The sequence below is a fragment of the Silene latifolia genome, chromosome X, assembly GCF_048544455.1.
Source record: "Silene latifolia isolate original U9 population chromosome X, ASM4854445v1, whole genome shotgun sequence".
Classification (NCBI taxonomy): Eukaryota; Viridiplantae; Streptophyta; class Magnoliopsida; order Caryophyllales; family Caryophyllaceae; genus Silene; species Silene latifolia.
Genome location: NC_133537.1, coordinates 38,966,115 through 38,982,192, shown reverse-complemented (window position 1 = coordinate 38,982,192; position 16,078 = coordinate 38,966,115). Strand labels below are relative to the sequence as shown.

General features: G+C 39.9%; 1 protein-coding gene across 1 annotated transcript; it reads left to right on the top strand.

Annotated features, from left to right (window-relative positions):
* The first annotated feature begins 1,338 nt into the window (after positions 1 to 1,338).
* On the top strand, positions 1,339 to 4,881 carry LOC141617216 (uncharacterized). Its single transcript, XM_074434402.1, has 6 exons — positions 1,339 to 1,856; positions 2,036 to 2,347; positions 2,450 to 2,639; positions 2,827 to 3,352; positions 3,424 to 3,491; positions 3,580 to 4,881. The coding sequence occupies exons 1-6, from the start codon at positions 1,339 to 1,341 to the stop codon at positions 4,879 to 4,881; spliced, it is 2,916 nt and encodes a 971-aa protein (XP_074290503.1).
* Positions 4,882 to 16,078: the final 11,197 nt, after the last annotated feature.

Here is a 16,078-nt window from a genome sequence, read left to right as displayed (position 1 = left end):
TTGAGCAATCCCTCGATAAATGTCATGAACAGGATATGGAACTTAAAGATCTAAAAGAACAGATTCTTGATATTGCCGAGGAGAATCGCATTCTAAAGGCAAAAGCTAAGAAGTTGAAATCTAAAGTTACAGTTGATAAAGCTACAACATTAGATATTGCTAATGTTTAGAAGAAGGAATTAGAATCTAAAGTTATGGCTAATGAAGCTATAACTTCAGATCTAAAGCTTAATATTAAGCACCTTCAAGCCAAAGTTATAGCAAGTGAAGCTATAACTTTAGAACTTAGAAAAGCCAAAGAACTTTTAAAGACTAAAATCACATATGATGAAGCAGTGATTTTAGGCCAAAGAAAGAAATCGATTCTCTCACAAAGCAATTGAAGGATTCTAAAACTGACATGATCAATGTTAAGAAACAACATTCGGATATTGTACTTATTCTTAACAAAAGGTTCCATGACTTTCGTCACAATTTCAAGAAGGATAATGACGTAGATTACACGAAATGTCTTAAGGAGATTAAAACCCTAAAAGACTTACTCCTACACGCAAGAAAAGTCCATGACAAGTGGGAAGGTAGCACAAAAGTCCTAAACTTCCTAACCGAACAATCTGACAATAATATGAAGATGGGGTTAGGACATGAGTGCTACAGCTCACTCAAAATGCAAATCAACACCCTCTGATCACGATTTCAGAAAAAGAAAATACGCTGATCTTCCTGAATATTTGATTTGCAATTATTGTGGTCATACGGGTCACATCCAAGACAATTGTGTCAAACGAGCACATGATATACGGAAAAATACCGATTTTGCTAAAACAGTTGACACAAAAGTCGAGGATGATTAGTATGGGCAAAGTTGGAATTTCTAAATCACACGCAATCAGTGATTTTTATCTAGTGGATGGTCTCAAGCATAATCTACTTAGCATATCTCAACTATGCGACAAAGGTAACAAGGTTGTTTTTCATACAGATGTTTGTCGCATTATAATTGAAGGTACAAGTAGTATTATTCTTGAAGGCCATAGAAAAAGAAACGTGTATATGGTAGATTTAAATGTTGTGCCTACTAACTCTCTTTCGTGTATGAAAGTTACACTTGATGATCCTTGTTTGTGGCACTAACGTTTTGGTCACATTAGCTCACCTATTTTGAATAAACTCAAGAGATGGGACTTTGTTAAAGGACTACCTAAAATCAGGTTCGATCAAGAAAAGATGTGCGAAACTAAACCAAGAAAAAAACAGTTGGAAAACGAAAAAATGAGAGATAGAGAGAGAAAAAAGAACAAAAAAATCGTAAAACCCTAAAACTGAAAACCCAAAAAAATGGAAACAATTGATTGTAATGATACTAATCAATTTCCCCCTCTAGTCTCTAATGCTAATCTAAATCTTCAGAATGTTGATCCTGTGCCGCCAATTGCAACTGCTTCTTCTTCAGTTGTTGTTGGTGGACCTGGTAGCGCTCAAACTCAGAAATCGGCGGATATTAATCAAATTGTGGGTGTTGCTCCTTATGATTTGGAAGCTTTGGCGCCTGAATCTGATTCGGGATGGACTGTTCAGAGAAAGCGTAAGGGGAAACAGCCGTTGTTTAGTATTCCAGAGGAACCTGAGGATCTGTTACGGTTCACGGCTGAAGATGATAAGGAAGAGCTTGAATATTGGAAGAACTCTGTGTATGGTTTTGTCCTAGGGGCAAACCCACCTATTGAGGTGTTAGAGGGCGTTATCAAACGTCTTTGGTCGAAATTTCCTATTGATAAGATCTCCTTTTACCCTAATGGTGTGTTTATTGTGAGATTTAGGACTTTCTTTGCTCAATCTCAAGTGTTACAAAGAGGGTCACTTTCTCTTTGATAATAAACCACTAATAGTGCGTCCTTGGAGTGAAGATGTAGAGTCTGGTGAAGGAAAATATGAAGGATGTTCCGGATGGGTCAAAATACATAATTTACACTTGAAATACTTTTTGGGGTAAGTGCCTTCCTAAAATTGCTGGTTTCTCGGGTCGTTTTGTTAGATGTGATGAGGCCACCTCTGCCAAAACACGGTTAGGGTTTGCTCGTGTCATGGTGGAAGTGCCTTTTGGCAGGCAAATTCCTAAGTGTGTGAAGTTTATGGATGAGGACGGTCATACTGTGTCCCTAAAAGTAGATTTTGAATGGAAACCAATTGCTTGTTCTAAGTGTAAAGGATTAGGTCATGAGACAGCTAACTGTAGGAAGGGGTCTACTGGAACTCAGAAGGTGGCTCCTGCTCCTCCTATGAAAAAACAATGGAGACCTAAGCAACAGAATGGGAAACAGAATGCTATTACACGAGTCCTAAGATTGTTGTTGTTCCTTCGTTGAGAACCCTATCACTCCTCCCGTTCAAGCTCCGTCACTACTACACCTATCGAAAAACCTAACCAGTTTGATGTTGAATGGTGTAGGAATGGTAAATATCATATGGTTGCCACTCCTGCACATAATATCATCAGATTAAGCAGGCAGGAGATTGTTGAAGCAGGTTTGAGCTCAATAAAATTTGGTTCCCAAACTTTCCTTGACTCCCTTAATAATGTTACCCCAAGAGTTGGGATTGGGATAAATGGTAGTGCATTACCTCCTTCTGGGGGTAATGTATAATTGGGGATTTTGGAATATTAGGGGTTTAAACAGCCTTTCCAAGCAAAACACTATTAAATGGTTCCTCCATCATCATATGATTGGTTTGTTTGGCCTCCTTGAGACAAAGGTTAAACCTTTGTCTCTAAACTCTGTTAGAAATAATTTGTGTAGTAATTGGTGTGTTTCTACTAATACACAGTACCATAAAGGGGGTAGGATTTGGATTTTGTGGAATCCTACCATGTTTAGTGTTCAGTTCCTGGATTACAATGCTCAATACATTCATATGTGTGTTAAGGATTTAGGGACTGGCTATAATTTTCATCTCACTATGGTGTATGCTTTTAATGATACACAAGAGAGGAAACCCCTGTGGGATAAGTTGTGTGGGTTTAAAAATCAAATTCAAGGACCTTGGGTAATTTGTGGTGACTATAATATTGTGCTGGTGCCTGCTGAACGGTTAGGGGGTACTTGTACTAATGAGGAAATGGAGGACTTCAAGAGATGTGTTGATGTGTGTGAGGTCTTTGACTGTCCTGCTAGTGGGTCCTTGTATACCCAGTGTAATAAACAAGTGCCTGAGACAAGGGTGTATAGTAGGCTGGATAGGGTCTTGGTGAATCATAGGTGGATTAGTGATAATGGGAGTGTATATGCTCAGTTCTATTGTGAAGGAACCTTTGACCATACCCCTTGTGTTGTTCAGAGTATGACTGATGATGGTAAGAAAAGAAGGCATTTCAAATACTTTAACATGTAAAGTACCTCAGATGGTTTTAAGGCTTGTGTCCAGCAAACCTGGAACACCTCACTTTATGGTACTCACATGTTCAAACTTGTGAAGAGACTGAAGTTGCTAAAGTTGCCCTTGAAACAGCTGAATAAGAGTGAGTTTAATGATGTTGTTAATAATGCTTCTAGGGCTAGAATGAATTTGGAATACCTTTAGGAGAAGCTTAGGTCTAACCCTCTTGATTCTGAGCTTATCCAGAATGAGCTTATGGCTGCTAGTAGTGTTAGGTTTCTTGATCAGGCTTCTTATGACTACTTGCTTCAAAAGTCTAAGGCAACTTGGATGGAGAATGTTGACAAGAATACTAAGTACTTCCATAGCCTGATTAAGGCCAGACAAGTGCAAAATAAGGTTCTGAAAATTGCTGATATGAAGGGGAGGATGTGTGAGGATGCTACCAGTATTCAGAATGCATTCTTGGCTTTTTATAAGGAGTTATTGGGTTCCACTGGTGAGACTATTCCTGTCTCTGAGAATGTCATTCACTTAGGGAAGAGTTGCACTAGTGTCCAGCATGATTTGTTGCTTGCCCCCATATCTAATGATGAGATTAAGGAAGTTCTTTTTTCCATTCCAAGTCATAAAGTTGCTGGCCCTGATGGGTATTCTAGTGCATTTTTCAAAGATGCATGGGATACTGTGGGTGGTAGTCTCTGTGATGCCGTCCATGATTTCTTCCTGAATGGACAGTTATTAAAACAAGTTAATCATACCCTCATTTCTTTAGTGCCTAAAGTTGCTCTCCCTAAGAATGTCACTGAATTTAGACCTATTTCATGTTGTAATGTTGTGTATAAGTGTATTTCAAAGTTGATGTGCAATAGACTGGCTAGAGTGCTGCCTGATATTATTAGTGACAACCAAGGGGGATTTATTAGGGGTAGAAGCATTGTTGAGAATATCCTGATCTGTCAGGACCTTATTAGATGCTACAATAGACAGTCTGCTTCACCCAGATTTATGCTTAAGGTGGACCTAAAAAAGGCCTATGACTCTTTGAATTGGGAATTCCTGGAACAGATGTTGATCTCTCTTAATTTCCCTCAGCAATTTACTGGCAAGATTATGGAGTGTGTGAGGTCTGCTTCTTACTCTCTCTCTTTGAATGGTGAAATCTTTGGATATTTTAAAGGAAGGAAGGGGTTGAGGCAGGGTGACCCTTTATCACCTCTACTTTTCAAAATTTCTATGGAGTATTTGAGTAGGGTCTTAAGGTTCACTACTACTACCATGCCTTTTAAATTTCATCCTTTATGTGGTAGTTTGCAGTTGTCCCATCTGATGTTTGCTGACGACCTGTTGCTTTTTAGTAAGGGAGACATTCCTTCTATCATGGTGCTGCTTCGTTCTTTTGCTACATTTCCTTGTGCTTCAGGTTTGCAGCTGAACCCTACTAAAACTAATGCCTACTTTAATGGGGTGTCTAGTGGGGTTAAGAAAGATATTCTCCAAGTTTAAAACAAGGAAGGACAGATGCCTTTTAGGTATCCGGTATTCCCATCACTTGTGGGAGAATGAAGAAGTCTGATTGTACTATCTTAGTGGAAAAATTGATTGATAAAGTTAGAAGTTTTGGCTCAAGGAAGCTATCCTATCTTTGGCAGTGATGCTGGTCAATTCATCCTATCTTCCATTTATAGTTCTTTGGGCCAATATCTTCATCATTCCTAAAGGTGTGCTCAACAAGATTAATGCCATTTGTAGAAATTATTTATGGGATGGAAATGTTGAATATATTAGAGTTCCCATGGTGAGTTGGGATAAGAGTTGCTCTCCAAAAGCTGAAGGTGGTTTGGGTATTAGGGAGAGCTATGCCTGGAATCTAGCTACTGTAGGGAAGCTTGTTTGGTGGATTTATTGTTGCCCGGATAGACTTTGGGTAAGGTGGATCAGTAATGTCTATTTAAAAGGGTGTAGCTGGACTGATTATACCCCTCTGGGAGATATTAGCTGGGGGTGGAAAACTGTTTGTAAGGCCAGGGACAAGTTAGCTGCTGGTTTTACTAATGGTCAATGGGTGTTAGGTAACAAAGGTTACACTGTGAACTCTGGTTATGAGCTGCTGAGACAGAAATACCAGGAAGTTCATTGGCACAAGTGTGTCTAGAATACCAGGAAATATCATGTTTAGTGTATGCGTTTATGCGAGATATCAATCATCTCCCAAAGAATCGCATATGACGGCCGTAAAAAGAATTTTACGATATCTTATTGGCACGGCCAAGCTCTCTCTGTGGTATCCTATGGAATACAACTTCGATCTTGTCGGATATTCAGATGCCGATTACGCAGGATGCTCCTTAGACAGAAAAAGTACGTCACGTGTTGCCACATTTGTTGGACCTTGCATTATTACTTGGGGTTCAAAGAAGTAGAATTCAGTTGCCCTTTCAACAGCAGAAGCCGAATATATTGCAGCTGGACTGATATGTACTCAAGTATTATGGCTTAAGCAACAGTTATGTGATTATGGTGTTGATGTAGGTTGTATTCCTATTTTATGCGATAACACGAGTGCTATTATTATTTCCAAAAACCCCACGCAGCACTCGCGTACCAAGCACATTGAAATTGGACACCATTTTATACGTGACCATGTTGAAAGTGGGATTTACACCCTCAGACTTATATGTTTGACAAAACGAGATTGACTAAGTTAACGTTAGTGATTGCTTGACTCGAATGTATGTAGAAAGTGCCCTCGTTGGAGGATTGTAGATTAATTGATTGATGTGTAGTGGTCAAATTGGTCGGTCATGCAACGTGACTGGTACTCAGGATGATCTGAGCTTACGTGGTCGATTGATCAAGCACGTAGGCGTCAAAAGCTTAGAGCAAGGTCTAGAATGCAAAGGGAGAAGAGAACGGCGGACACTCGCGTGAAAAATATGGAGACCGGAGGTCTCTATTTATACCAAACACTGTGAAGAGTTTTGGAATGTTACACACTTTGGAAAGAAATCATGGAAATATTCCGTAAACAAACCAAAGAGAGGCTGGAGAAGAGGTGCAACAAACACTTTGCGGTCCTTCCAAGAGGCGCGGACTGCTGCGTCATTTTCCGTAGGTTTCCTCTTGCGGAAGAAAGATTTCCGCGTTTCTATTATGGAATTGCGGTAGATCTCTACTTCCTTATTTCGTAAAATATGATATAGGGGATATATTTTACCAAAAGAAATAAAATTTAATTTAGGAATAAATATCTAGAACATTTTAGAACATTCTGACTCGGCATTTTAAACGGTTTCTTAGAAAATGAAGCGGTTTTTTAACCCGGACTCCAAATGAACTCTAATTATTGTCAAAACGACCGTATCGGCGTGTAGATGACGACCAAGGGGTAGACACAAGTGTTTGAGCTATCACCTGACGATAAACTTACAGACTATTATAAATCGTTCCCCGTACCAAACATGCGGCCCAATCATCACTAGGTGGTTGCGGAAGGTGTAGAAATGAGATATCTACAGAGCCCCCACTTTGACTGAGGCTTGGAAAAGGCAAAAGTCAAAGTATAGCCATCAGGTCAATCGAGATTACAACCTTGATGACTATGGCGACGCAAGGCGGCTCAAAGGGACTGAACCAAGGACCTGTCGTCGGGAACATTTTAGAGTCTGTCGACTATCGGGGAGGGTCATTTAAAGTCCATTAGACTACGTAAAGAAGCTCGCCAGCCATAAGAAGAAACCATACCTAAGAATCTCCTGGGTAAAACGGGACTGAAATCGTTTCGGCGAAACTTTGGGTCTGAAGATGACTTGGGTGTCTGAAGGCTTAAGGATTACCTGAAAGACCTGAAGGATTATCTGAAAGATAAAGGATTATCTGAAAGGACCGAAGAATTTGAAGGAGGTCAGCAGGACATTGGGAGAACAGTTGGAGAATCTGCTTGCGTCGGTCTTCAAGCGAACTCTGCTTCTGAGAAATTCGTGGACTGTAAAGGGCAACGAAATCTCGCTTGGGGAAATAGATAATGTCTTGATTGTCAACAGCAACACTGCAAAATATCACAGGAGAAAATATGGATGACTTTGTCTGGATTGAGTCATTCCTGGGAGATCTACTTGTGTCTGCTTTCAAACAAACTCCGCTCCTTGAGAAGTATATTGGCTGTCATGAACTCTTGCTGGGATTATAAATATATTGATAAAGGTGTGTCTTAACACCGCCGAGGAAAATGAAGAGGCTTGACTGATAGCGGCGCGTCCTAAGCACCGCTGGAAATCCACTCGGTTGTTGCAAGCGAAATCCTGATAATAAAGGATGAGCCCGTGAACTGTGTTCAAAAGATCCTTGTTGGGAAACAAAATGTGATGGCTTGGCGATCCGTTTAGAAAAATACGGGCATGGACGAAAAGAACGCCCAAAAGAACCAAATGCATGATGTAAGATGTCGGAGAAGAGGCGCACAAAACTTGGGCCCGCAAATAACAAACTTATAACGAACTTTCAAAATTTGAGCTGGAATGATGCTGGGGAACAGGCGTAGCAAGAGCTACGACATTTGGAAGGGCGCACTAGTGCTTTGCGTCTTTTCTTGGGCTTGTCCCCTGTCCTGGTAGAAACCCGATAAACCGTGTGTTTATTTCATAATTTCAAAACACAAATTCTTCTCAAATTCTCTCAAATTCCAACCAAAACTCGTCAAAACTTGACCAATTCGTGCCATAAATCATGACCAATCGAGGTATGTATCTCATTCTTGCTTTAAATTCGCGTTTGTGCTTGAATTAGGGCCGAAAAATTAGGGTTCCTTCCCCTTTAATGTCGAAAAATTGGGGCTTTTGCCTCAAATGAATTTGCTTGATAAAATTGACATTAGAAATGGATAATTGACAATGTTAGGAACATAACCATGTATTTGTTTTGCATTTTCGTCAAGTATTGAGCATTTGGGCGAAAAATGAGGCGGTTTCTCTGCTATATCGAAAATAGCTTCGAAAATGACCTTAGGATTGTCCATTTTTGATGAAATTTGGTGTTTTGGAACCCTTGTGTAATGGGTAAATTTGCTATCATGTCGAATTTTTGATTTGTGACAACTCTTTCAGACACTTTTTAGGGCATAATCGTTATTATAGCGAAATGTTTGCACAAATTTCAACTCAAACCCGCGACTAGGCTTGAACTTAGACTTGAATTACCCCAACCTTCCACATATGTGGTCGGGTTTTGAAAGAAGTGGCCAAAGATGGCGAGAAAAGCCGCCTTTAGGGCTTGAAAATGCTTGAAACGACTTCAAAGAGGCTTGTCATGGCTTGACATAGCCTTGTTCTATCTTGATTTTGCAGGTGACGTGCCTTCTACGTCGGAGAGGGCCCCCATGGACGTGGACTTCGATCCTTCTCGTGCTCTCACGGGTGGAGAGAGAGGTAGGAGGAGATCGAGGAGGAGGTTGAGGAGGTCCCGAGGAGGGCAACGTGGGACGAGGTGGTCGCCAGCTTGTGGGTGCACCCGAGTGGGCCTAGAAATGGGATGGTAGACATATCATTTGGGAGGGAGAGAGACACCTATCTTACAGGACGGCGAGGAGTCCGGTAAGTTTCGAACTTGTCATTTTCCATTACCTTTCCTATTCATTTGCCGGTTCATTTCTCACTTCTCTTTATGCTAAATATAGCTTTGCTTTAAATTGAACAGGAGGTCGGGAACATGAGGTCCTTTTCCGGTTACACGACGATGATGGATGCCTTCGAGAGACTATCGGAGGAGGAGAAGGCCATCATCGAGCTGGGAGCCTTCGGGGCTTTGGTGGGAGCTTGGAGGGCGATTAGGGAAAGGAAGATTCGGGCTAACCTTTGCCTGATTCGAGCTTTCCTTAATCGGTACTGGGACACGACCTTGACTTTCCATATGCCTTTTGGAGAGGTCAAGGTCACTTTGGAGGACTACGGCATGATCTCGGGTCTGCCGTGTGGAGAGGAGACTTTGGTGTGGTCGTTGACGGCCATGAGAGTAGACTCGGCCGAGGCGAGAAGGCTGATCGGCTGGAACCTGGCGGCAGGCGCTGCTAGCGTTCCTGGGTTGGTGTCGAGTTCCTACGTCAGGGACTACTAAGCGGGTAGGACCCCGGCGAAGGTGACGATGGACGGGAGGAAGGTGCCTCCTCCTCCTTGTACTGTTGAGCAAAGGGCTCATCTATGGCTGTGGTGGTTCTTGTCTTTGATTTACCTTGGAGACAAGGGGGAGAGGCTGTCGACAAAGCTCCTTCACTTCCTTGCCGACTTGAGCAGCCTAGGTCGGTGGAACTAGGTTACTCCTGGCTTTGCGGTCCTCACTCGTTACATGAGGGCCATGGTGTGTCCAGAGCTGATGGAGAAGGGGACTTCTCCCGCCACTATCGGTCCTGGACTCTTGTTGGAGGTATGAACCTTTCCTTTGCATTATAAAAGATCATTATTTATTTCTTTATTGCTATTGAATTATGAAAGATTATCATTATTGTAGAAAAATAAATGATTATCTTGTCTGCAGGCGTGGGTGTACTCCTACTTTCCTATCTTCGCGCCCAAGAGGACGGGGCCTGAGCCGAGGCGTACCCGTCGTGAGGGACTGGGTGGTGTGTCGTAGGAAGAGCCGGCGTTCTTCTTACGACGTCATCGGAGGGGCGTGAACGCCTTGAAGTTGGAGAACGTAAGTACCTTCGATCCTTATTTGGTTACTTTTCCCTTTCTGCCTTTTATTTAGAAGTGATCATAGGAATGACCCCCCTCCTGCTTAGAGCTGATCATAGGAATGACCCCTCGTTTCCTTATTTTAATGGGTGCCTAGACCTTGGGAGGACTACCCTGAGGCTCCAGCTTTCGTGGCCGAGGTCCTTCGTCCCAGGAGCTCGAGTCGGCTGTTGCGAGACGCCCGGGGACCCGTGTGGTACACGGAGAGCGTTTGACTCGGCAGTGCTCTCGTGACACCTTCACGGTTCCCATCGATCCTCTACGGAAAATCTTTAGAGAGCCTTCTAAGGTCGAGAGAGAGGCTGACTTGGCTGACGCGAGTGGTGACGCCCTCCTTCTTCCTGGCGAGGAGTACTCCGAGTTTGTTCGTCAGAGGCTAGCGTACTGGCCGATCGTGGTAAGCATTTTACCTTTTACTCATTTTTGAATTGATTTGACAAATGATGAATGATCGTCAAATAAAGAGCCATTTGAACTTTGTAGGAGATTGAGGTGGCAGGCGTCGAGCCCCCAGCTTACCCCGAGGTATTGGAGTACACTGACGCGACAGGCATGACAACAATCTCAGAGCTCTGCGACTTTGGCGAGAAGGTGACTGCCGCTGGCTTGGAGGAGTGGCAGCACCTGGTGAGGAGGGTAAGCCCCCAGCTTTGGCTGTCTTCATTATTTTATCGCATAGGAATGCATTTGCTCTTTTTGGAACCTTCTTTGTATTCGAATGCAGGTGGCACCGTCCCGGTACGTGGCGCTATGGAGGGTGGCCAACGGCTGCGGGCTACATCCATCGAGGCACTCGTAGGTGGCCGAGGACGATATGTATGAACCTCTCATTCCCTTTTTATTTATTTTATTTTCAAATTTCGTTACAAATAAATGTTACTTCACTTTATTGAAATGAGGCATTTCTCCATTTGTATACGAGAGGAGCATGACCGGAGCGCAGATCCGGGAGGAGACGGCTCTCGTCTGTGAGGGAGCTCGAGGTCGGGGACGCCGAGATCGCCGCTCTCGAGGCGACGTAGCCGAGTTGAGTGGCGACCGACTAGCTGCCCCTTTCTTTGTTGTTGTCTTGTATATATCTTGTATATTTTGGACTTTTCGGACCTTGTCTCGGGCGAGAGCCCCCAAGTTGATGTATATACTATCTTTTGGTTGTGTATATAATGTCTTGAGTGCCTTTGTTGCTTTGGTGTTTCTTTGTTCCTGCAGTTAGCTTAAAAGAACAGTTCGGTAGGTGACGGTTTGTCTTGCCGTCGTCTTTGTCGAAATTTACATAGAATTACACGTAAAACACATAGCATATAGATGGCCTAAATTGGCGCAAAATGACTAAAGAAAAAAAGTGCCCGAAAATGAGCAAAAATGGCAAAAAAAAAAAAAAACGAAATGGCTTAGAAATGCGCAAAAATGCCCGAAAATGAGCGAAATGATGAAACGGTAGGGAGGGCTACCCCCTATAAAAAAATTTAAAAGAAATGTCTAAGTGTCAAATGTATTGAAAAGAGGAGTGAAATGATTCCCATAAAAAAGAAAAGAAATAAAAATGAGTAAGTGTGCTCGTTTGGCGAAAATATCGACCTCGCCTCGAAAATCGAACCCAAAAAGAATTAGGAAACAAAAAACTTGGTAATTTTGACGAAATTACCAAATTAATACTCTATAGTAATAGTTAAGCATGGCTAGAAGGAAAATAGGAAAGATCCATTCTTTGAGAACGCCGAAAATGACTGGGAAGAGGCGCATCAAGAGATGCGACTCTTGAAGAGGCGCAACATATCTTTGCGTCGTTTCTCCGTTCATCGATCCTCGGCAAATTTAGGAAACAAATATAAAATAGAGACTTCGGGTTAGCTTTTATTCACACAATTTCTTCTTCTTCTTCTTCTTCCGTCTATTACATAAAAACTCTCATATCCTCCCTGTTGAACCATATATATATATATATATATATATATAAGTTTATGTTTTGATGATCTCAAGAGTGCTTTACATTCTATATACTCGTTGCGCGTAATTGTTTCTTTAGTCTCTTCAGATTAGACTTATTATTTCCAAACCTAAAGAATTGTGATGAAAGTATACAAGACTTTGTTATGATCAAGCCCTCGATCACGGATCAATATATTTCAAGATATTGAAGAATTATTCAAGCATACATGAGAAGATGAAGCTCATTTAAAGATTGATCAAGCTTGAATGATGAAGTAGCCTACACTCGTAGATCTCCTAAGAAGATTAGAATAGCGTAGGTGATTATCTCGTAATGGTAACTTTAGAGTGCACTTCTTAAATTGGTAAAGTTATAGCTTCACAGTTATAACATTGCGTATATAAGAGCATTTTGTTATAGCTCTTCTACTATAATATTGAAATGTGAAGTTTATATTATACACGACAAAAATAGTTTTTAAATTGTTTTGAAAAATGTTTTTGTTCTTTTAATTATTTTTAGCAAAAAAAGGTATTTATTATGCAAGTGAGATTATATCCCTAATGAGTATGGTTTTATAATAAACTTATAATTAGTAATTGTATTGAATCAACTTATGAGTTGAGTCATGTTACTAATTAGGGTTTCTAATATTACATACTCTAAAACCCTAAAACTAACCTAATATCATGTTGGGGTTTCACGGAAATCAAGGTGTATGGGCCGTGTGATTTTCGTGTAAACATGATGATATAAAATTGTATATTGTTAAGATTTTATTCTATAAATTATCTTAACATATCTTTTATATTTTGCATGATATGGTTACATATATGAAAAATATATTTTAGCTATTGAAAATCTTATCATATCTTGGGGTTTTAAGGAAAAGATATCAAGTGAATATTTAATTATATAATATATCATTTATTATCATCCTATATCTTTTCCTAAGATATTCTAGATAAAAATAATGAGATTTGTTTTTATTCCCATATCTTTTTATCTCGGCATATCTAGTGTATAAAGGAAAGGTATCAAATAAATATGTGATAAGATATTATATCTTCCATAATTATGTTTTGCATAATATGGTTAGGATATATGATAAGATATTTTGTGTATCTTTGTATTTGGAATATCTTATCATATCTTAGGTTTAAAGGAAAAGATATTAAGTAAATATTTATAAGATTATCTTATAATTATTCCATATCTTTTCTAAAGATTGTCTAAATAAAATAAGGAAAGTTGTTATAATTTCTCTTATTTTATTCGGCCATATTAGGGTTTTAAGGATACCGAAATTCTCCTCTCCTTGGCACTATAAATACTTTACACTTTGCAACATTTAAAAGTTAGACCTTTGAGTATAACTTTGATTTATTTTAAGAAAGCAAAAACCGTGTGTTTCAAACAAGAAAACCTTTTTGCAATTTTCGAAAAAGGTCGTGTGTTTATAAACATGTGCATTCGTTCTTTCGTTATCATTATAAGATAATAGTGCTTAATTGATTTCTTACTCGTTCATTAACGTGAACTTTTAGTAGAATCATTAGTGCTTTCTTATTAGCATAAGTTAGTCACTCGAGTATTTAATAGTACTCACTTGAATTACAACTAGGTTTAGTTGTACGAGTTGTGTTCGTAAATTTGTAATCCGTAGAAAGGTACTAAATTTATTAATCGAGAATAGTGGACGTAGGTTTCGATTTGTGAAACTGAACCACTTCAAAAATCCGTGTGTCTCTCTTTCTCTTTCGTTTATTTGCATTGTTTTAATTCGTTAATCAATTGATTAGTTAAAGTTTAATCAATAAACTTTAAATAATTAATTATACACATACAATTGAAAAAGTAGGTTAAAATTTTTAATCCTCAATTCACCCCCCCCCCCCTGAGTATTTCGGATCGATAGACTCTTCAATTGGTATTAGAGCCTCGTGCTCTTGATTGCCGAACCGCAAAGAGGCTGATCTGTTTATCTTTATTTATCTTATCGTTTTATATTCCGCTGCCTATCACGTGATAAATGGATTCCAAATACCTCAAGTGTCCGTTTTTATGGGAAGAATTATGGGTTATGGAAGAACATGATGACTCACTATGTGAAGGGTCATGATTGGGAGTGCTGGAGGATTATCCAAAACGGACCGCATAAAATTTTGGTTGCATCCACTGAAGGCACTACCTACGAGAAAAAGGAAGAGGATTATGTCGAGGCTGACTACAAGAAGGCCGAAAAGAATTCTAAGGCAATAAGCCTATTGCAAAATGGCGTGACTACTGCAGAATTCGATCGCTTCTCTTCGTGCTCAACGGCCAAAGAAATATGGGACGGCCTTGAATTAGCTTATGAAGGTACTTCCATTGTTAGGAAACACCGCATAGATCTTTAATGCGAAAATATGAGCTATTCAACATGGAGCCAAATGAGTCCTTGGATAGTATGTCCGCACGTTTTTCAAGCATTATAAACGAATTGAAAAACCTAGGAAGAAAGTTCAACACTGAGGACATTGCAAGAAAGGTTCTTAGGAGCCTAACTAAAAAGTGACGTGCCAAAGTCACGGCAATGGAGGAATCAAGAGATCTTGAGAACCTATCCTATCAAGAACTCATTGGTGCTCTCATGGCCCATGAACTCACTCTAAATGCTGATGAAGTAGAACCCAGTAGAGGTAAAAACATGGCCTTGATAAGCGAGGATGTCAGCTCCGACATAGAGGATGAGAGTGTATTGTTTGCTCGTCGTATTAAAAATAGGATCTCTCGAAACAAGCAAACAAAGTCTACTGCTAATGACAACAAGTCTTTTAACAAGAAAGCAACATAATAAAAATCTTCATTTGCCAACAGAGGTTGCTTCAAGTGTGGAGAATCTGATCACATGATTAAGGATTGTCCAACTTGGGATAAAATTAAAGACAAGGCAAAACGCGAGAAGACAAAGAAGGAGTTCAAAAAAGTAATGATGGCAAAATGTTGGGGAGATCTTGACTCGAAAGATGATGAAGGATCCAAGAAGACGAAGTAGCAAATTTTTATCTCAAAGAACGTTATTCTTGACCTAATTTCTGACAGCGATGAGGATAGCACGGATTCTCACTCAAACTACTGCTTTCTAGGAGAATCAGATGAAGATGACGATGAAGAGGTTATTTATCTTGAACTCAAAAAGCGTGTTAAGAAACTATCTAAAAATGCCCTAATTGAATTTTTTGAGCAATCCCTCGATAAATGTCATGAACAGGATATGGAACTTAAAGATCTAAAAGAACAGATTCTTGATATTGCCGAGGAGAATCGCATTCTAAAGGCAAAAGCTAAGAAGTTGAAATCTAAAGTTACAGTTGATAAAGCTACAACATTAGATATTGCTAATGTTTAGAAGAAGGAATTAGAATCTAAAGTTATGGCTAATGAAGCTATAACTTCAGATCTAAAGCTTAATATTAAGCACCTTCAAGCCAAAGTTATAGCAAGTGAAGCTATAACTTTAGAACTTAGAAAAGCCAAAGAACTTTTAAAGACTAAAATCACATATGATGAAGCAGTGATTTTAGGCCAAAGAAAGAAATCGATTCTCTCACAAAGCAATTGAAGGATTCTAAAACTGACATGATCAATGTTAAGAAACAACATTCGGATATTGTACTTATTCTTAACAAAAGGTTCCATGACTTTCGTCACAATTTCAAGAAGGATAATGACGTAGATTACACGAAATGTCTTAAGGAGATTAAAACCCTAAAAGACTTACTCCTACACGCAAGAAAAGTCCATGACAAGTGGGAAGGTAGCACAAAAGTCCTAAACTTCCTAACCGAACAATCTGACAATAATATGAAGATGGGGTTAGGACATGAGTGCTACAGCTCACTCAAAATGCAAATCAACACCCTCTGATCACGATTTCAGAAAAAGAAAATACGCTGATCTTCCTGAATATTTGATTTGCAATTATTGTGGTCATACGGGTCACATCCAAGACAATTGTGTCAAACGAGCACATGATATACGGAAAAATACCGATTTTGCTAAAACA